The following is a 20,294-nucleotide window of genomic DNA, read 5'->3' as shown; positions in this document are numbered from 1 at the left end:
CCAACCACCACCACACACATATACACACATAGGATTTGGAATATATCCCCCAGTCTATGAAGCACAAGTTAAAGGAAATGCAGTTATTTTTCTTATCTTGTGAAACCCCAATGGCCTTAGAGCATAAGAGCTCAGTAACGACTGACTTGTCTATGTGAGTCCTCTGCTGGGATTTTGTATGTCTATGTGTGGGACATTCTTTGTCTAAAACCTTAGGTTTGATCCAGGATAAGAAAATTTTCATGGCCACTACATCCTCACTGTGGAGATCACACACATACATTCATAATAATAAGTGCAATAATAAGATGCTAGCCATTTGCAAACATTACCCCCCTGACCTCCAGAGTTTACCTTAGATTCCTGCTGCAACCAGGACCCCTCCCCTGCACCCCGCCCCCCACCTTTCCTCTTGTGCTGGCAAGGACCAAGCTGACATTTCAGTTCTGCGAGCCTCCACGTTCGGTTGGGAGACAGTGGCAGGCTGCTGTTGAGGTTGGATTTGTTAATCATTAGAGAGCCCTTCCCAGGAAAGGAAATAGAACGAAGATTTAATACCGACATTCAAACATTATATCTTAAAAATATTTTATTCAAAATATTCATTGTATCTAATTACTGTTTGGTATATAAAAAGTAAAGCAGTTCTTTAAAAACACGGGGGGAGGGGAGTGAAGGAAGCTCTTTGTTCTTTTTTCTATTCCTGTAACACTGAGGAGGTGGTCGTTTCTCTAATATAACAAAGTTTAAATCACGTGAGTCACAGTTTTACGCTAAGAGAAGGAGAAACAGATGAGAATGTAATGTGTTGTCTAGCATTTTTCCTGACCCCCCCCCCCCTTTAAAAAATTCTTCCCGCAGGTGTTTGGATCCGTGACCTCGTCTCACCATGCTGAGATACTTACACCGCTCTGGGTTCCAGCCCTTCAGCCAGCGTCTGCTGCCTTGGGTCCAGTCTGTAGCTGTGCCCAGATTGCGTATGTACCGCTGATGAGTATGTGGGGAGTGAGGTGGTCAGAGTGGATTGCAGGCCAGCAGAAGTAAACAGGACGCTGCCTGCTGCTGGATGCTCCCAATATTTGTTTTTGTCAATAATGTGGTTTTTTTTTGGGGGGGGTAGTCTTTCCTCTTGACTCTTTTTTTTTTAATCATTACACTTATAATACTGAGCCCTTATATCCTTTACCCAATTTCAAACAGTATTTCTAGCAGGATGCTAGGATTAATACAGTGAAGATAAACCATTGGACCTTTGTGTCCATTTCTTTGTTATGACTGCCACTTCTCCCTTAGCCCTAACCCTTGTCCACCACTAATCTCTTCTATGACTTATTTTTTTTTCATTTGTTGAATACTATAGAAATGAAATCATCTGAAGTGTGGCTTGAATTTTCTGGGTTGCTTTACTCTGTTTTTTTGGCAGGAGTGTGTGTGGGGGGGAGGTTTTTTTGTTGTTGTTTTGTTTTGTTTTGTTTTGGGTTCTGTTGTTGTTTTTCCGTTATTTCAACATGGTTCTCCAGAGCCTGATCTGAGTAGTAGCTAACGGTGAAGGCAACCATCTTAAAATGGTAGCGAGAATGACCACTCTCACTAAGGATATCCGGGCTTTGCCCTCTCAAGGATGCAGAGAGGCTATGCATAATGCCACATTGAACATGCATGTACAGGCTTTATGTGAACATAGTTTTCATGTCTCAGAGATGAATGCCCAAGCGTGCAGTCCTGACTTGTAGGTGCCCGTCCTTGGTGAGGTACGTGGTGCAGGCATGTCCCTGCAGTTTATTGATGTGTCCATGGACTCTTCAACAGGGTCTTTCACAAAGGAAAGCTTTGTATTTCAATGTGGTTCCACTTACTGGGATTTTTCTATGAATTTTACTTTAGAGCCACGTCCCAAAACTCTCAGTAGATAGCCCTAGATTCTAAAATTTTCTCCTGTGTTTTTTCTCCCCCTAAATTTGAAAGTTTTATGTTTAAGTTCATAAGCTAGTTTGAGTTCATTTTTGCGCAGGGTATGAGAGTCCGTCAAAGTTCCTTTTTTTGCATATGGGTGGATACCAGGTACTCTGGCATCATTTATTGAAAGACCGGTATCTTTAGCTAGCTATCACCTCAAGTAATATCAAATCTAAATCTTTCCAGCTTCTTTGGAAGATGGCTTGCTTCCCACTGTCAGAGAATCCCTGTTCTTTCGTATACAGAAGAGTGTGAAGTGTGGAAAACGGGATCTGGAACCAGCTCCCTGAGTTTGAAAGCTAGCTCTGCTGCTCACAAATGAAATAATTACAGTGGTTGTGTCTGTCTGCTTGCACACTGGCTCAGGGATTGCTGTGGTCAGGGCTTCCTGCTGGGACGCTAGCACATCTGTGTTCCGGGTGGTCTCCCACCATCCAGTAGATGGCCGCACCTGTTGATGGAAGAAGCTGCAAAGTACTGTGGTCATTTTTTTTTCAATCTGGTAAATTACTGCTTTTCCTGGCCTAGGTTTCTTTATTTATAAAATAGGGTTAATAACTAAAGGAGAATTTATCAGCCTTAACTCATAAAAAACGATAAAACCATGGTCATGATAACTGTTAGTCTGTTTCCTGTTGCTGTGGCGGTGCCTGAGGAAATCTCTACAGGGTCATCACGTGGTGCATGTGACTAGTGTGCTCAGTTCCATTGTATATTAAATGTTTACTTACTTACTGGCAGGAAGGATCTCACTGGGTAGCCCAGGCTGGACTCAAACTTTCCGGGTAGTTCAGGCTGGTCTCAGATTTGCTCTGTAGCCCAGGCTGATCATGAACTCATCATCCCCCTTCCTCAATCCTCTGAGGACTAAGATTACAGGTGTGTATCACCTGGCCTAGTTTTTGGTATCTTTATATTTGATATTATTTATTCACACTTATAAAAAGAGGCTCTTCTGACTTTTGACATTTTCTTTGGGTGCTAGAGCCCTGGGTTAACTGGACATGGAGAGCAAAGAACAGACAAGAAATAAGAAAGGCAGCGTGACGAGGTGTGTGCCTTGCCACTGCTGTGGTAAACATCAGGACCAAAAGCATCTTTCAGGATAAAAGGGTTACTTTGGCTTATGTTTCCGGAATCTCCAGTCCATAATGGCAGGGAAGGCCTGTCTTGTTGGCAGCAGCAGGAGACTGGCTGATTACATTTTATCGACGCACAGGACACAGAGGAGGAGGACAGGAAGTGGCATGAGGTTCTAAGCCCTCAAAGTTCACCTCTAATGATGTACTTCCAGCAGAGCTGCCCCTCTGAAAGGCTCCATAGCCTCCCCCAAACCACCTGGAGCCCAACTATTCAAATACGGTAGCCTATGGGGAACATTTTTCATTCAAACCACCTCACAGGGTTGTCAGAGAAAAACAGAAGAAAGCAAAAGGCCAGAGAGAGAGATGATATCAAGATCCTTCTTGAAGCCTGCTGCGGTCTCATGAATCACTGAACTTCTCGGACTCCGAGGAGGGTGCAAAGTTGTGACAAAGGGCATTGTATCCTTTGGTGTATAACCCATGGCACGCTTTGAACATGACCAGCCCTCTCACACACCCACACTACCACACGCGTGTGCACACATAACTTCCTCTAGAGACACAGATTTTCTTTGGTGCCCAGGAGGTAAAGATTTCTTAGAAATTGAGGAAGAACTACCCGGATGCTTTTGGTTTTCCTATTAATCAAAATGTTTTTAGTCCATGTGTTGGCCTGCTCTTTGTCACTGTGGCAGAATACTTGGGAAAAATCAGCTTGCAATGAGGAAAGAATTATTTGAGTTCATGGTTTCCGAGGTTCCGGTGCATGATCGCTGCAGTGCATGGTCACCACAATGCATGGTCCCTGCAATGCATGATTGCTGTCCCATCACCCTTTGGCCTGTGGTAAGGCAGTGCCTCACTCAGGCGAATGACAGAAGACTGCTTACCTCGTGGTAGCTGGAAAGCAAGAGAGGGACAAGGGTCACCATAGGTCCTTTAAGGACACACCACCAGAAACCATACCTTCTTCTGCTAGGTCCTACCCTAAAGACTGCACCACCTTCCAAGAGCTCTATAGGCTGGGTACCAAGGCTTGCTTACATGACCTTTAAGGTGATTTAAGGTCCAGTCATAGCAGTCCTCAGCGTAAACCTTAAAAAGTAAAATGAATTAGAGAGTGTAAAAAATACCCCAAGAAGCCGGTATGGTAGTGCACTCTTATGTTCCGAGCTCTCGACATGCAAAAGCAGGGAGACGGAATTCAGAGCTAGCTCTGGCGACCTGGTAAATTTGAGGCTAACCTGGGCTATGTGATACCCTAACTCAAAAAACAAAATAAAACAAAAAAAGGAATGGTAGGGTTGTTCGAGGGGAAGATAAAATGGTTTTTGTTCAACAGGAAACTCCTAAACCTTGAATCACATGAAACTGCCCTTGAATGCCCCATTGAACTCCATTAAGTTCTTATCTGCTTGAAGCCTTGCTGATATTTACGGCCCCTCTTCAACTTTATTAGCCTTCGTCTGGGCCCCATTGCCTACGAGTCTCTCGACTGCCTGACTCTAGGGCAGACCACGCCGCTCTGCTGATAGAGACTGTGTGGATCACACGCCTTCTTCATGCTAGCCCAGCTGCTGGGCTCTGATTGGCTTTTACATTTCACCACCTGGACTGCATACTGTTTCTTTCTGCCCCCGAGGTACTCTTATCAGCTTGCCATACCCACGTGCCCAAGACAAGGAAGGCCCTGTAATAGATAAGAGAGACAGAGAGCCCTCAGGCGTGGTCCTGACAGCTGCCAAAGGGACACATGATACTTGGTGGAGCACAGGGCTCTGTAAATGCCATTGGTGATCCAGGTCTGAACCCCAAGGGTGTAAGTCTGCCTCCCCACCACCCTTCTCTCTGTCAGGTCACAGTTAGACGTAGATACACATGTCGTTTAGAATAATACCCTGAAGACTGAGGTAGGGCAGCTGTATTGGAGAAGGCAGGCAGCTCCAACAACAAATACACTAGTGTTTCAGTCCCTGGGATCTCCACAGGAGGAAAACACAGTGTACCTGTGGGTCCAGTAAGGATGCTATAGCTCCCCCATCCCAGATCTTGCCTCAGTGAGCATCTCTGTGAGGTGCCAGACTGCAGGCCCACTGTAAAAAAGCCAGACTATCTTCTTTGCCTTTCATAACCTGAAATGTGGTCACTTAAAAGAATAGCTGTTTAACGAAGGAAAGGGCTCTTTGGTGTTATTGTGTAAGACAATCTTTCTAGGATTTGTGTGTGCTGGGGCATGGTGGCACATGCCTGAAATCCTAACACTGGGAGACTAAGGCAGGAGGATTGTGAGTTTGAGGCCAGCCTGGGCTACATATTGAGACACTGACTCAAAAGCAAAACAACAAAGGGACTTTATTTAAGAACTATAGATACAGTGCAATAGCTCAGCCGGTTAATATGCATGCACCTTTTCATTGCAGAATTTATTGGATCTCTCTCTTTTTCTTCCCTGACTTTGGGATATACAGATCCAGTCCAGCCTCCAGCTGTCAGACATGTTCGTTCTTGGAGCAACATCCCTTTTATCACAGTACCCCTTAGTCGTGCCCATGGCAAGCCCTTTGCCCACCGAAGCGAGCTGAAGCATGCCAAGAGAATTGTGGTTAAACTCGGCAGTGCCGTGGTGACCAGAGGAGATGAGTGCGGCCTGGCATTAGGGCGCCTGGCATCTATTGTTGAACAGGTAATTATCAAGGTGGAAAATTCTGCTAAACTAAAACAGGGTCTCCGAGTCGATGCCAGAGGATCAACTTATTGAGAACAGTGTGTGTGAGAATAGATGGGCCAGGGAGAAGGCAAGCTTGAGAGCAGCGATGGGACCGCCAGGGAGGCTGGGAAGCAGAGTGAGCATCACAGCGGGTTGCGTTCTAGACCCTCCTCTAGATGAGTGCTTCAGCCTCCAGGGGATGAAAGATGCTGATCAGAGGAGAGACTTGATGAGATGACTGGGAGAACCTGAATGGAGACATTCTCCAGTCACCTGCTCGCCTTTCGCTGCTGTGGATCTGATAGAAAGGCTCCAGCAGGGCCTTATACACAGTCTTATCTAGACAGCTGGTCATTTTAGGTGGGTTCAGAAGGCAGCATCAGGTGCCATCAATGGCCGTAGGTAGGAAAGTCTGCATGAGGACAGCAACTGCTCAGGTGCAGTAAGATGTCTGAACCCGTGAGTTCATGGTAACTTCAGGCACTCATTGATAGCAAGGCTCAGGGATGCAGCTCCGTGGCCCTGGGTTTGATCAGCACATGTCTAAGTTAGAATATCAGCATATTGCAAACCCCAAGGGAAGAGTGAATCAGTGGTGGTCAACAGTCGCTGCCAACATCACAGAAAGGAAGAGAACTGGGCATTAAGCTGACAACCTGAAGAAAATCCTTGGCACACGCCCCAGCCAAAGCCTCTGTACCTGAAGCGGACAGAGTCAGAAAAATGAGGGCTGGGAAGTCATGAAGGAAGAGGAGCTCAGATGAGCAGAAAAAATGCAAAACAGAAAATGGTGAAGAGGAAAATGTATGGATTAAAAGACTAATGATATTTTAACTGCTTGTGCTCAGTAGGCTTAACTTGCTTCACAGTCTAAACAAGCTAAAAGGCATCTGGGCGGGAATGTGAGCTCTGGCTTTTTGATCCTGAGGAGGCCTTTCACATGTTTTGGGTGATAATGGTTTTGCATACATGCATATTCCTGGGTTTTAAGAATTGCTACTGAGATACCTACATAATGCATGAGGGCTGGGACTAAGGGTAAACCATGGTGGAGCTGTGGAGGCTTCACTGGAGAGGAAAATTAGCTCTAGGAGGAGTTAAAACTGGGTATGATTTATAAAATCATTCTCACCACTTTGATTAAATACTGATTTAAAAAAAAATCTCCAGCCAGGCAGGGGTGGCGCACACCTTTAATCCTGGCATTTGAGAGTCAGAGGCAGGCAGATCTCTGTGAGTTTGAAACCAACCTGGTCTACAAACCTAGTTCCAGGACAGCCAGAACTGTTACACAGAGAAACTCTGTCTCCAGTAACCAAGGGGAAAAAGAAAAAAAAAATCAAATGACCAATGCATCTTTTTTAAAAAAAGATTTATTTAGTTCTGTATGCATGTCTCTGTGTGGGTATGTGCACATACATGCAGGTGCCCATGGAGCCAGAGGCATTGGGTCACCCTGGAGCCAGGTTTGCAGGTGATTGTGAAATGCCCATCATGGGTGCTAGGAACTAAACTCAGGTCCTCTGCAAGGGCAGAATGTACCCATAACCACTGAGCAATCTATCCAGCCAATTCTGAAATTTTCTTTTATTTATTTTTTTATTTCATGGTCATTTTTGTTTTTGCCTGCATGTATGTCTGAATGAGGGTGTTAGATCCCCTGGAACTGGGATTATAGACAGTTGTGAGCGTCCATGTTGGTGCTGGGGATTGAACCTAACTAGGTCCTCTGGGAGAGCAGCCAGTGCTCTTAACCACTGAGCCAACTCCTCAGGCCCCAGCTACTGAAATTTTCTAAGATAAGTAAGAACGGACTGTTTTAAGCTGGGCATTTGAGACCCACACCTTTAATCCTGGCATTCAGGAGGCAGAGACAGAGGCAGGCCTCTCTGTCTGTATCTAAGGGACAGCCTGGTCTACAGAATTGACTGTTGAAGATTACACTTCTTAGCAGCCAATGTGAGTTCTGCATGTCACAAGGTTCAGTTATTAAGGGAATGGATAGTTAGGAGCACTGACTGTTGCATTGTGAGTCTTCGATTTTTTTTCAGATAATCTATCTAAGGTATCACAAGTGACAATAGCTGGTCCTGGGCAGAGTAGAGCAGGGTCAGCATCTGTCCCTGGTGAAGGTGACCCACAGGAATCAAGAGTCTTCCCAGACTGCTTCTGCTTTATAGGTGGAAGGTATCAAGTTTCCAACATTGTTAGCATCACCTACAACATCTCTTTTCTGCCTGCCGCCTGTTAAACAGACACTTGAAGCGGTGTAAGAATGTTTCACCGAGACAGTCCGAGCAGTTCTTCCTGAGCTGAACACTGTCCCCTAGAACAGTATTGGAATCTACTCATGTCTGCCCTGCCTGGGTCTCTTGTGAGGAGAGAAGAGGGCGGTACCATGACTTGTGTATTTTTATTTTTCCATGCCAGGTCTCAGTGCTGCAGAATCAGGGCCGAGAGATGATGCTGGTCACCAGTGGAGCCGTTGCCTTTGGCAAGCAGCGCCTGCGCCATGAGATCCTTCTGTCTCAGAGTGTGCGGCAGGCCCTACACTCAGGGCAGAACCAGCTAAAGGAGTTGGTGAGTGCTGCTTCCCTAACCCTGTCCCCAAAGTCCTCAGGTCTCCTCTCCTTCCCCACCACATACTGTCTGATTGGTGTGTTGCAGGCGATTCCAGTCTTAGAGGCCCGAGCCTGTGCAGCTGCTGGACAGAGTGGGCTGATGGCCTTGTACGAGGCCATGTTTACACAGTACAGCATCTGTGCTGCCCAGGTGAGAGACTGGGCCTCCCTGGGGGTGTGGGACCTGTGGGAGCGGTTCTTGTGGAGTGAGAAGCCTACAAGCAAGGCCCTGTAGCCAGGTGCTGCCAGCATGAAGGCCCTGCAGCCAGGTGCCAGTGTGCAGTCTGTAAGCATCTGTCTGAGTTTCCCCATCTGAAAAATGAGGTATTATCAGTCCCTACTTCAGAGAGTTTTAGGAAAGGCTCAAAGAGAAAATGCATGAAAAGTACTTAAGATAGCATCTGGTGTCTATACAAATTACTGAGGTAGTAACTCTAGAGCAGTGGTTCTCAGCCTTCCCAACGCCACAACCCTTCAATACCCTCATTTTAAAATTATTTCGTTGCCACTTCATAACTGTAATTTTGCCACTGCTATAAATTGTAATATAAATATCTGATATGCAGGATATCTGATGCATGACACCCCCCCAGGTATCCCCCACTGCTCTAGAGACTGCTACTCAGGCAAATGCTCCTGAACCAGGCAAATTAGACTTCACTTTCATTGCTTTCTGTGACACCAAGTAGCTTACTTCTCTGTGTGCCTGGTTGTCATTTATAGTAAATACATAATCTGTTGATGGGAAATAAGGAATGCTGGTGAATGGCTTGTTTTACATTTATCCAGTGAATACTGGTCACTTCTGATGTACAAAGAAGTCTGCTTGGCATTGGGGTTCTCTGGTACAAGGTTCCAATCCTCATGGGACTTACTGTTGAGTACTTACCTCTAAATGTTGTGAAGTCTCTTTTCTACATTATTTCATTTTTACCCAAATGTCTTGACTTTCTTTAAACTGTGATTTTAATCACCAGTTGGGCTCTAATCACCTGTATGAGGCGGCTTGTTTGTTCCTGGCTGCTCAGACCCGAAATAACCACACAGAAACTATATTATTTGCAATACTGTTTGGCCAATAGCTTAAGCATATTTCTGGCTAACTCTTATATCCTAAACTTACCCATCTCCATTAATCTGTGTATCGCATGAGGCTGTGGCTTACTGGGTAAAGTTCTGGCATCTGTCTCCAGTAGGGCTACATGGCTTCTCCCTCTGGCTGCTCCATGGCATCTCATGACTCCGCCTTTTTCTCCCAGCATTCAGTTTAGTTTTCCCAGCCTAGCTCTATTCTACCCCGCACATGCCTAAGACAGTTTCTTTATTAACCAATAGTATTCACAGCATACAGAGGGGAATTCCACATAACCTCCTCTTTTCTGTTTAAATAAAAAGGAAGGTTTTAACTTTAACATAGTAAAATTACATATAACAAGGTAAGTATCAAGCAAGAATTATGGTTAAAATATTTATATCTAGTTTATCTTTTATAATAACAAGGGAAAACTGTAACTATCTATTCTTCAATTCCATCAAAGACTTAAGAAGAATGTATTACCTAAGTAAACAGGAAGTGCATTGTAAACAACTTTCAAAACTCTAGAATTGACAGATACATCTTGCTGCCTGGACAGTCACCCAAAGTTCTTCTTAATGTTGCGGGCACCCTTCTTTAGCCTACAGGCCCATACTGTCCTACAGACTTTTCTGTGAAGCAGGAAATTTAAAGATTTATTCTGCCTTGTAATGGAAAAGTTCAGCAGTTGCTTTCTTCTGTGTCCTGCAGAATGTCTTGCAGACTCTTTCATAAAGCAGGAACCGTTTCACCTTTAGGCAAGTTCAGCAGTCATCTTTCTGTGTGTCCTGCATGTCCAGTTCACACTGCATAATATCAAGCGGTCCAGGCAAGAGCAGTTTCTTTCCCAAATGGCTAGCAAACTCCATAAGGAGCCTCTTCGATGCCCATCTTCCTCTTGAATTAGTTGGTGCTGTCAGGAGCATGTCTCATTGCCATGAAAAGTCCTAAGTTCTTAAAACACTTTAAATGCCATATTCTGTGGTCTTTAAAAAGTTTAAAGAATACCTATCTAACTGAATTATATCTCTATATATCTAGAAAACCTAACTAACATGACTACAAGCTTGACTATTATAGATGATTATCTATTAACCTATTTCTTAACTATGCATTACATTTTAAATGAGTTGCACAAACATAATACCTTAATCAAGAGCAGATATATATATACACAGTATAACAAAATTTGTATCAATAAACCAAGGTCTATACCAATGCAAAGTGTCCATCTCTATAGCAACCTGTATAGCTGTGCAATAAATAAAAACACCTAAAATACAGGCACATAACTGGTAAAAAGCCTGAAGTTATTATTTGCTGACTTCTCTGGTACCTTTGACCTGGCTAGTTATGTATTTGTTATTTTAGATGGGAGATGTTTTGGGTTTTGTGTTCTCAGTTCCTATGTCTTCTTTGTGGTTGCCAACCACAGCCGTGTTCTCGTGTTGTGTTAAGTGTTCTCAAGTGCACCGAAGCAGAAGGTCCTGGAGTTCTTCTTCCCTTATGGCCTGTGGCTGTCGCCTGAGATTTAGTGGGGGTTCTTGACCTGTGGGTTCTTGACCTGTGGGTCTCGACCCCTTTGACAAACTTGTATCTCTAAAGATATTTACACTACAATTATATTCATGAAGTAGCAACAAAAATCATTTTGTGGTTAGGGGTCACCACAACATGAACTATATTAAAAGGTTGCAGCATTAGGAAGGTTGAGAACCACGAGTTAGTGTGAACGCAATAGAAATCTCCATTTCTGTTACACATACCATCTAATCTTTCTTCTCCGCTAATCCATCAGCAGTGTTAGTTGTCAGTGCCTGGAGCCAGGTGAGCACACTATGGTCCAGGGACTGCACTTTTGGGTTTTTGTTCTTATTGCTATTCTTTTCCTTGAGGTTGATGCTCTTGGACAGTTTTTGTTTAGCTTCCTGTGTAGTGACAGTTCCACAGTTCCATTAGAAGTCGCTGCCACTGTCTGCATTGATAGTGAGGTAAAAGCTCTGCCCATCCTGTTCCCAGGAAGCTCCAGTCCAGGGTCTCTTCTGCCTTGGCCCCTCTCCCACAGGGGTTATCATGTGTGCTCTTTGTACCTTGTCCTGTGGTTCCTTCTTCTCTGCAGGAACCCTGTGTAGATGGCCGTTATCAGCGGGCTTGAGACCCCACTGCACGGGCCTCAGGTTAAAGACTCACCCAAGCGCAGCAGCAGCTCGTGTTTCCTTCACAGAGATGAGTCTGCTGTGTCCTCTCGGCCAGTTCCCTCTGCACAGGCGCCTGCTTCCCCGCCTGGGAGGCCCCGGCCCGGCCTTCCCAGCCAGAGCTGCAGCCTTTGTTTGTGTAGCTACAGGTGTTTCCCAGGACCTTTAGACTTCCTGCTCACCCTTCCCACACCCCTCCTGGACCCATCTGCTTCTGTTCATCTGCAGTTTCACAGGGGGCCAGAACTAATGGCTTCAGCTTTAACCCTGTGGAGTGCCTGCAGAACAAACACTCTCTAGAAATGCTTCCTCACCTTACACTGTGGCAGGGACAGGGCTGTGTTTCCTAGCCAGACCCTGGTGCAGGCCTCACCCGCTGTCTGTGGCAGCGCCTTCCTCCCACCGTCGTGGCAGGGATTGCAGGGAACTTTTTTTCCCCGAGTATACTATCATTCGTTTCTCGCTGTCATTCTCATTCATGTTTCTCCCCCGTTACCTTCTGCCTGATACTCTAGTTCTTTAATGAAGGCAGAGCCGTTGATGACTTCCACTCCTGCTGTCCACTGGGAGCACCTTATTCTGATCTTTCACCTGAACTAAGTTCTGTCCAGCCTTCTTTCTGCTCCAACTCCTGTTCCCACATACTCACACAGTCTTAACTCTGGTAGTGCTCGGCTTCAGAGCAAACTAGAGACAGCCTAGCCCCAGTGTCTGATACACCTTTCCAGACAGGTAACCAGTGGCCCTCCCACCTCGCACAGAAGTCCTACTGTGGCCAGCTCCTGATTCAGACACTAGAGTACAAAGATAGTTTTTCAATCAAGTCTTGGATCACTCTAATGTTCCTTTAAAGTAGGTGCACCGGTTTTCCAACTTTGACACAGATGAGATCTATAGCATCATTAAATAAATCATCCAGACAATTGTAATTCTTTCAGGGGTCTCTCAGACAGTTGGTTAAACATGCTAGCAGTGTAGTTCAGTGCGAGTTTGCCTGGCTAGAAATGCCAGACCCCAGGGTTGATCTCCAGAGTAGCCAAAAAAAAAAATTGTTTCATTAAGATAGGAAAATCAAGCAAGGAATTGGATGAGTATCCAAAGGCGTGTTTTATTCCAGAAGCTCAGTGCCGTTCCAAGGAAGCTATGGTTTTCCTCCCTGCCACATGTCCTGTTGAATCTCTCTAGATTTTGGTGACCAACTTGGATTTTCACGATGAGCAGAAGCGCCGGAATCTCAACGGCACACTGCATGAGCTGCTTCGGATGAACATCGTCCCCATTGTCAACACCAATGACGCTGTCGTCCCCCCAGCTGAGCCCAACAGTGATCTCCAGGGGGTAAATGTGGGTAACGTAGTGCTAAGAGTCGAGCATGCTGGCAACACTAACCCGCGCTGTGCTGCATGTACTAACACCGGACGTTGGGCATGAGCCAAAGGAGGAGCTGGGAGACCTGGCATTGCAGAACCACAGCGGCGGTGGCACCTCTGAAATGGGTTTCAGTCAGTGGGTGAGGTGCTGCAGTGGCGAGGAGGGTTCTGTGTGTAAGCATGGCTTGGAGAGCTCGGCATGCATGTTTGTGTGGGGCAGGCAGTGGGGCCTGGGCTCTCATTTGCATATTTGAACCTTCCATATTACCTGCCAGCGCCCAGCTGGCATCTCCTGGGCATTTCTCCTGAAACTGCACAGCTAAGTCACTACTTTTTCCTGCCTTGTAGGTTATTAGTGTCAAGGATAACGACAGCCTGGCTGCCCGCCTGGCCGTGGAAATGAAGACTGACCTGTTGATTGTCCTCTCAGACGTAGAAGGTACACAGCAGGGCCCTTTCCTTTTGTTCGCACATAATTTGCCTTCCGATTGTTTTTCACTGTGGACTTCTTTCCTGAGCCACGTGAGCTGTTTCCGTGACTCGGGTGGGTGTTTCTGGAAAATGCAGCTTGAATGCACAAATTGTGTTTTTAGGTGCTTTCGTTTTTGTTTGTTTTAAAAGCATCTTCAAGGAAATAGTCACACTCCACATAATTCACCTATTTATAGATTTCAGTTCAGCGATCTTTGCACTCACTCACGCGCCTGTACAGCCGTCTCCGTTATCAATTATAAGCTGTTTTCCTCCCTGGCAAGAAACCTCACCCCTGTTAGCAGTTCCCAGCCATAGACAACCCCAGTCTGCTCTGTCTCTGGGTTTGCCTGTTGGAGGTTTTATGTGAGTGGATCATATATTATGTGGTCCTTTGTTACTGACTCCTTCCACTTAGGGCAGTTCAAGGCTCATCCACACTATAGCATGCACCAATGCAATGCTCTTTTTCTTTATATTCCAAATAACATGCCACTCTGGACATACTGCATTTTATTTATGCAGTCATTAGTTGGTGGGCGTCTCTGCTGTTACTAATAATGCTTTTATAAACATACTTTGTATGAGTATTTTATTTTCATCTAAGAGTATAATTGTTGTCAAGTGGTGGTGGCATATGTCTTTAATCCCAGCACTAGGGAGGCAGAGGCAGGCGGATCTCTGTGAGTTCAAGGTTAGCCTGGTCTATAGACTGAGTTCCAGTATAGTCAAGGCTACATAAAGTAACCCTGTTTCGAAAAAAAAAACCAAGAGTGTAATTGTTGGGCTCCATGGTAAAATGCTTACCTACCATGAACAAGACCCTAGAGCCAATCCCCCAACTCTATAATTAAGAGAGATGTGAGGAAGAGGGGGCAGGAGAGAGAAAACTTGTTGCTTCTTGTGGTAACTTGGTATTGAAAAACCACCTTAGTGGTTTTCACAGCCACTGTGCCATTTGATGTTGCCACCCTCAGAGTACGAGGGTTCTAATTTGTTACTGTTTGTTTTTCTGTGTTACAATCACAGAATGTCCTAATGAGAAATTCTTAGGCTGAAGTCAGAGGACAAGTTGTGAGTGTCATGTGACTCAAACTCGGGCTTTAGTGATAAGCGGCTTTGCCATCAAGTGTTCATTCTTAGAACAGTATCCTGTGTTAAAGATCCTGAAGGTGGGCTTGAAAGGCTGCAGGGAGGGGGGAGAAGTAGGAAGAATTACAGCATACTGGGAGGGCTTCAGGAAAATGTCTCCCAGTGGGACAGTTTCCCACAGTGCTACCTGAAACTGAGCGGCCCCTCAGTCTGCACCCGTCCCCTTCTGGGGAGAACTCTGCCCGAAATCCTGGAGCTGTGATATTTCCTGAGCCTTGCAGGTCGGCCGGGCTCATGCTTTAGCCATGCTCCGTCCTAGGTAGCAAGGTTTCTACAGACCGGGATTGTCCTGGAGATCTGGGACGATGTGGGCATCCTGCGCAGGAAAAGCAGTGATTTAAAGCCAAAACCAGCTTGGGGTGGGGGTGGTGGTGCAGGTGGCTCTGGGCAAAGCCCCTGCCTTGCAAGCATGAGGACCTGAGTTTGTCCCACAGAACAAACATTAACAAGAAAAAGCCAAGCCGAGTGGTGTAGGGCATCATCTGAGAGCTGAGAAGGTAGAACAGCTTGGTGCCAACCAGCCTGGTCCACTTGCTAAGTTCCAGGGAGACTCTTGTCTTTAAAAAGTCAAATAAAGGTGGATAGTGGCTGAGAAATGGCACCTGAGCTTGTTCTTTGCCTTCCACACACCTGTGCATGTGTTTATACCTATGCACTCCTGTGTACCTGCACGTACATGTGCACATAAACACAAAACCAAAATGCTATCCCACCTAGAATGTCCTGTAGGCTCTTCCCAGCCGTGGGCAGTATCCCCCTAATGTGTGTCTCCCTTTGGTCTTGATTTAGCACTGTTTTCTCAGGCCCCTTTTACCCTCCTCCTTTCTCCTTCCTGGTCTCTGTGCTTTCAAAGTAAAACTGTGAGGGTTTTTTTAACCTCATGGTGTACACTCATTACATTTCACTTCCTTGTGGTGCCCCCACCCCCAGCTCAGATGCATACGGGTTGTATGTTCGTAGTAATGGATCCAGCCCGAATGCCGAGAGCTGTAACCCCTGCTGACTTCATCCACCCTCCAAGACACTCACTCATAACCAGGAGGTATCAGTCAGAGGGTCCAGAGAGAATTATGAGTACCCACTTCACATCTCATCCCGCCCAGATGCTCTGGCCACTGTGCTATTTCTGCACCTGTCTCTCTGACTTGTATCTCTGGGGTGCAGCAAGATAAGCAGTGAGAGCAGAGGGAAGGATCCCACAGTGCTCCAGGCACTGTGCCGAGGATGTGACCTCGCTCAGAGTCGGGAGACATTTGTTCAAGGCTGGTTAAGAGAGCGCGAAAGGTTCTGGAGCTGTTGCTTAGTGCGGGTCGGCTCACTGATCCCTCACTGTCTTTCCCGGTGAGGCAAGTGTTCAGTACGTTCGTTGCTTTTGTTTGTTTTGTTTGTGTACAGTGACGAGTGCCTGGGGAGGCAGTGGGGGACACACTTGGGTCAGTGCATTGATGCCGACTCTCTTCCGCTCTTTAGGCCTCTTTGACAGTCCCCCAGGCACAGATGACGCAAAGCTCATTGACATATTCTACCCTGGAGACCAGCAGTCGGTGACGTTTGGAACCAAATCTAGAGTGGGATTAGGGGGCATGGAAGCCAAGGTGAGCTGCTATTGAACTATTTCAGTCTTCAAGCCCCAAATGGTATTTTATCATTTTCTACTGCTAAACTTGCCTGAGAGCTTATGGTTCAGATACCACACACATGCACTTAAATATGTACATACCTAAATATGTTTCATGACTGTCGTATACTTACGTTAAATCATGTGTTTCCATGTATTTTTATTAACATAAGCAGTACATTTTGTGCGTGTGTTCATTACCTTTGGTTGCTATGACAGAATAGCTGACAAAGGCTTTTCTGGCTCACGGTTAGAGAATGAGTCCTTTGAGGCAGGGCCGTCATGGCAGTGGCTGACATGGCAGCTGGTCACGCTGTATCCACGGTGAGGATATAAAGATGTGCGGGTACCCAGCTCACTTTCTCCGTACTCAGCCTGCGACTCCAGCTCACATTTAGGGTCCTACTTCTCCACTTACACCTTTCTGGAAATGCTCTCATAGACATTCTGAAGTGAATCTCCGTGATAAATGCAAATCCAGTCAAGTAGATGATGAAAATTAACTGTCCACAGTGTTGTAAGCCCATAGTGGGCAGGGACTGTGAAATTTTCACACAATAAATCTTTTATCATCTCAGCTATTTCTGGAAGTTTTTCAAGACTCCTTTCCCTCCCACCAATTGTTCCGTTAATTGTTCTGTGTACCCTGAGGCAGAGCATCAGACAGCAGCAGCAGAAAAGAGCAGCGTTGTTCGCAAAAACTTGTTCCCGCCGCGTCTCTAACTGCTCAGGTGTTGCTAGGTTCAGGCATGACAAATCAAAATGCTCAGGTATAACTAATCAAAATGTGCTAATTTTGAGTCAGTTCTAGTGGCTCTCAGAGGAAGCAGGGCACATTGGTTCCCCTTCAGGCAGTGCATGCTGAGGCTGGACTGGAAAGTGATGGGGGGCTCTATGTGTTTTCCCAGATCTGAGCTGTTAGACACGCCCCTCCGTTTATTTCACTTGCTAGATAGCAAATTGTGTCTTTTGTCATTGTGCAGGTTCAGATTGTGTGTGTCTAGGTCTGAATTTCATCTCTGGGTCTAACTTAATCCCTTAGGTGAAGGCAGCCCTCTGGGCTTTGCAAGGTGGTACTTCTGTCGTCATTGCCAATGGAACCCACCCAAAGGTGTCCGGGCACGTCATCACAGACATAGTGGAGGGGAAAAAAGTCGGCACCTTCTTTTCAGAAGTGAAGCCTGCGGGTGAGTCGTTCTGCCTCAAGTCCCAGGGCCTGTGGGTGACAGCCAGTGCCACCCCAGCCTAGATGGAACTGAAGCCTGAGCTCTCGTCCTGCATGCAGATCCAGATTATGAAATCAGTGTGGTCACATCACAAACTCTAGGGTTTTAAACAGTTTACAGAACTGGATTGTGTTATAGTCTTAATCTACCTGCCTAGTTAGTCCTCCTGTTCTCCAAAATCAGGAAACATTTGCTAAGCCTGCACTAGATGCTAGGGACTAATGAGCAGTAGAGATGCAGAGGTGTTTAAGACGTGGTGTGTGCTCTGAAGCACACACGAAGATGTGCACATGAGAAATGTGCATGCCCAAATGAAGTTGAACTCTGGAAGGCACAGACTCCCGTTATGTCAGACATGGGAAGTTTCTGTTTATCCCTGAGTTATTCTGTCATAGATTTGTTTGTTTGTGGTTTTTCATTTTGTTGGTTGCAGCGGGGCGGGGGGGGGTGGGATCATCCTGTAGCCCTGGTGATCTTGTGGTATCAGTCACGCATACCAAGATAACAGGCGTTCTTCTGTGGTCAGCGAAGCGTGGGCTGGGAAGGTGAGAGTGTGAAGCTGACCGTGGCTGATGCTTGCATGTGCTCTTGCAGGCCCTACAGTGGAGCAGCAGGGAGAGATGGCTCGGTCCGGAGGGAGGATGCTGGCCACATTAGAGCCTGAGCAGGTGAGGCACTCACTCACGGTTTGGTAGGTTTTCAGTTAATGGTCAAGTCTGCTGGCCCCATTTATTCCTAGTGTTAGCAGAATTATCAGAATTAATTTTATGCTCCCCTTTGAAGTCAGTGTTTCTGTCACCATGGTTTGATCAAAGACAAGATTAGGAAAGTGTGGATCTGACACTTGGCAGACATGGACAAATGGGCGAGTTACCTCCTCCTGTAACACCTGGCAGGGAAGCTTCAAAGCCTCTGTGGTCCTCCCCTCCTTGTCCACGGGGAATCAGTCACCTACAGAGGGACGCTTGCGAGCCTGCTCTGTGGTCCTCCCCTCCTTGTCCACGGGGAATCAGTGTAAGCAGCAATGCGATAGAGCTGGAGATCACGGTGAGGCCAGGCGAAGGGGACTGGCTGCCTGGGGCTGTGCTGCTGTGGCTGGAGTGGTTCAGGTTTCTTCTGCGGTGCACTCTGGTCTGAGAAGGGAGGCGAGAATGACTGTAAGTGAGGAAAGGTAATGGCTCCTCTCCGGCCACTCAGCTCTACTTCAGTGATTGTCACACCTATGACCACATTTCCCCAGATGATATCATTTCCCACAATGATAGCCAATAATTGACCAAAAAGGAAAGCCAGAGGGCTGGAGAGGTAGCTCAGCAGTTAAGAGCACTGACTGCTCTTTCAGAGGACCCGGGTTTGATTCCCAGCACCCACATGGTAGCTGTGTCATTTGTAACTCCAGGTTCAAGGTGATCTGGCGCCCTCTTCTGGACTTCTCAGACACTGCGTGCTTGCGGTGTGTAGATATACATACAGGCAAAACTCTTATACACATAAAAGAAAAGAAAAATTTTAAAGAAAAGCCAGATGTAAACCCTTACCTGGGAAATAAAATGTCTATGGATACAAAATCTGTAAAGTTGTGCCATGTGTTCCAGCGTATCTCATGGACACATTCTATAACTCAACGTATCCTCTCCCCAGTGCTGAGCCGTGGGTCCCTAATGAGTCTGACAACGTCGGCCCCAGGGACAAGCCTGGCACCATGAGGGTAGACAAAGAAGCACGTGCATTCTGGGACCTACCTGGTGTCTTCATGATTTGCTTTTCTTGCAGAGAGCAGAAATTATCCATCATCTGGCTGACCTGCTGACGGACCAGCGGGAGGAGATCCTGCTAGCCAATAAAAAAGACTTGGAGGAGGCGGAGGGTAGGGAGCTGTGCACGCATTTATCATTGTCCTTCTTTCTTTCATGGTAATTCTTACGTCTGTCCAAAGGAGAGATTGTGAGAAGAAATCGCATTATAAATTATGTGTAGTTTTTATCGAGTGACACTTAAGCTTTTGCTAACCATTCGTGGTCCTTACTCCTGCCCCATTTCCAGATGTTTTAGTCCAGCCCTCCAAGACGCTTTCCCTGTCCGCAGGAGTCATGTGAGCTCTGGCTGCTGTGGCTGCTCAGCTGCTGATAGCTGAGACCATCGTATTGACAGGCACTGTGCTAAGGGCTCTCCCAATAGGGTCGCCTTGAAACCGCACAGCCTAGTGTGGCCGAGGGAGCTATTGCTCGTTAGTCCACTCAGCAAGGCTGTCATTCACCCAGAGTCACATGACCAACGGCGGGCTCAGGATTCCAGTTCAGATGAACTCTCCATATAAAAGAGCCACACAAGTGGTTTGTGTTGCCTGCAGTGAAAGATGAGCTATCTCCTGGGCCCTTAAACCAGTGTGCTATCTTTATGGTCGTCACAGGCGCTGTCCAGAGCGCTCTGTGTGGCACTCATGGTGGAGTAGGAGATATGGCTAATGTTGTATCGCAGATAACAGTTACAGTCAGCTAGGCTCAGGTGCCTTCTTTCCTTTTCCTTCCTTTTCTGCTATGCCAATTTAAGACTGTGGAGGCTAGCTGGGTGTGGTGGTCACAGAGTGAGACCCTGTCACAAATAATAATAAAAACAACAACAAGCCGGGCGGTGGTGGTGCACACCTTTAATCCCAGCACTCGGGAGTCAGAGGCAGGCGGATCTCTGTAAGTTCAAGGCCAGCCTGGTCTACAAGAGCTAGTTCCAGGACAGGCTCCAAAACCACAGAGAAACCTGTCTCGAAAAACCAAAAAAAAAAAAAATAAAAGAAAAGAAAAAAAAATAAAACAGCAACAAT

At 46.3% G+C, this 20,294-nt stretch overlaps 1 protein-coding gene across 2 annotated transcripts in view; it reads left to right on the top strand.

Moving 5' to 3' along the window:
- Positions 1-20,294, top strand: part of Aldh18a1 (aldehyde dehydrogenase 18 family member A1) — a 35,465-nt gene that overhangs the window by 2,256 nt on the left and 12,915 nt on the right. The window contains exons 2-11 of one of the 2 annotated variants that reach the window (XM_075974056.1): positions 862-977; positions 5,510-5,724; positions 8,179-8,328; positions 8,416-8,520; positions 12,825-12,983; positions 13,358-13,448; positions 16,103-16,227; positions 17,293-17,437; positions 18,071-18,144; positions 19,250-19,343. In XM_075974056.1, coding sequence (XP_075830171.1) covers positions 890-977; positions 5,510-5,724; positions 8,179-8,328; positions 8,416-8,520; positions 12,825-12,983; positions 13,358-13,448; positions 16,103-16,227; positions 17,293-17,437; positions 18,071-18,144; positions 19,250-19,343 — 1,246 coding nt within the window. In that variant the 5' untranslated portion in view covers positions 862-889. The remainder of the gene's footprint in view (positions 1-861; positions 978-5,509; positions 5,725-8,178; positions 8,329-8,415; positions 8,521-12,824; positions 12,984-13,357; positions 13,449-16,102; positions 16,228-17,292; positions 17,438-18,070; positions 18,145-19,249; positions 19,344-20,294) is intronic. The other variant, XM_075974057.1, reaches the window with a different exon arrangement.

Source organism: Microtus pennsylvanicus, chromosome 5 (assembly GCF_037038515.1).
Source record: "Microtus pennsylvanicus isolate mMicPen1 chromosome 5, mMicPen1.hap1, whole genome shotgun sequence".
In the NCBI taxonomy this organism is placed as follows: Eukaryota; Metazoa; Chordata; class Mammalia; order Rodentia; family Cricetidae; genus Microtus; species Microtus pennsylvanicus.
The sequence above is the reverse complement of the archived record's forward strand: the minus strand, read 5'-3'. Positions and strand labels throughout refer to the sequence as shown.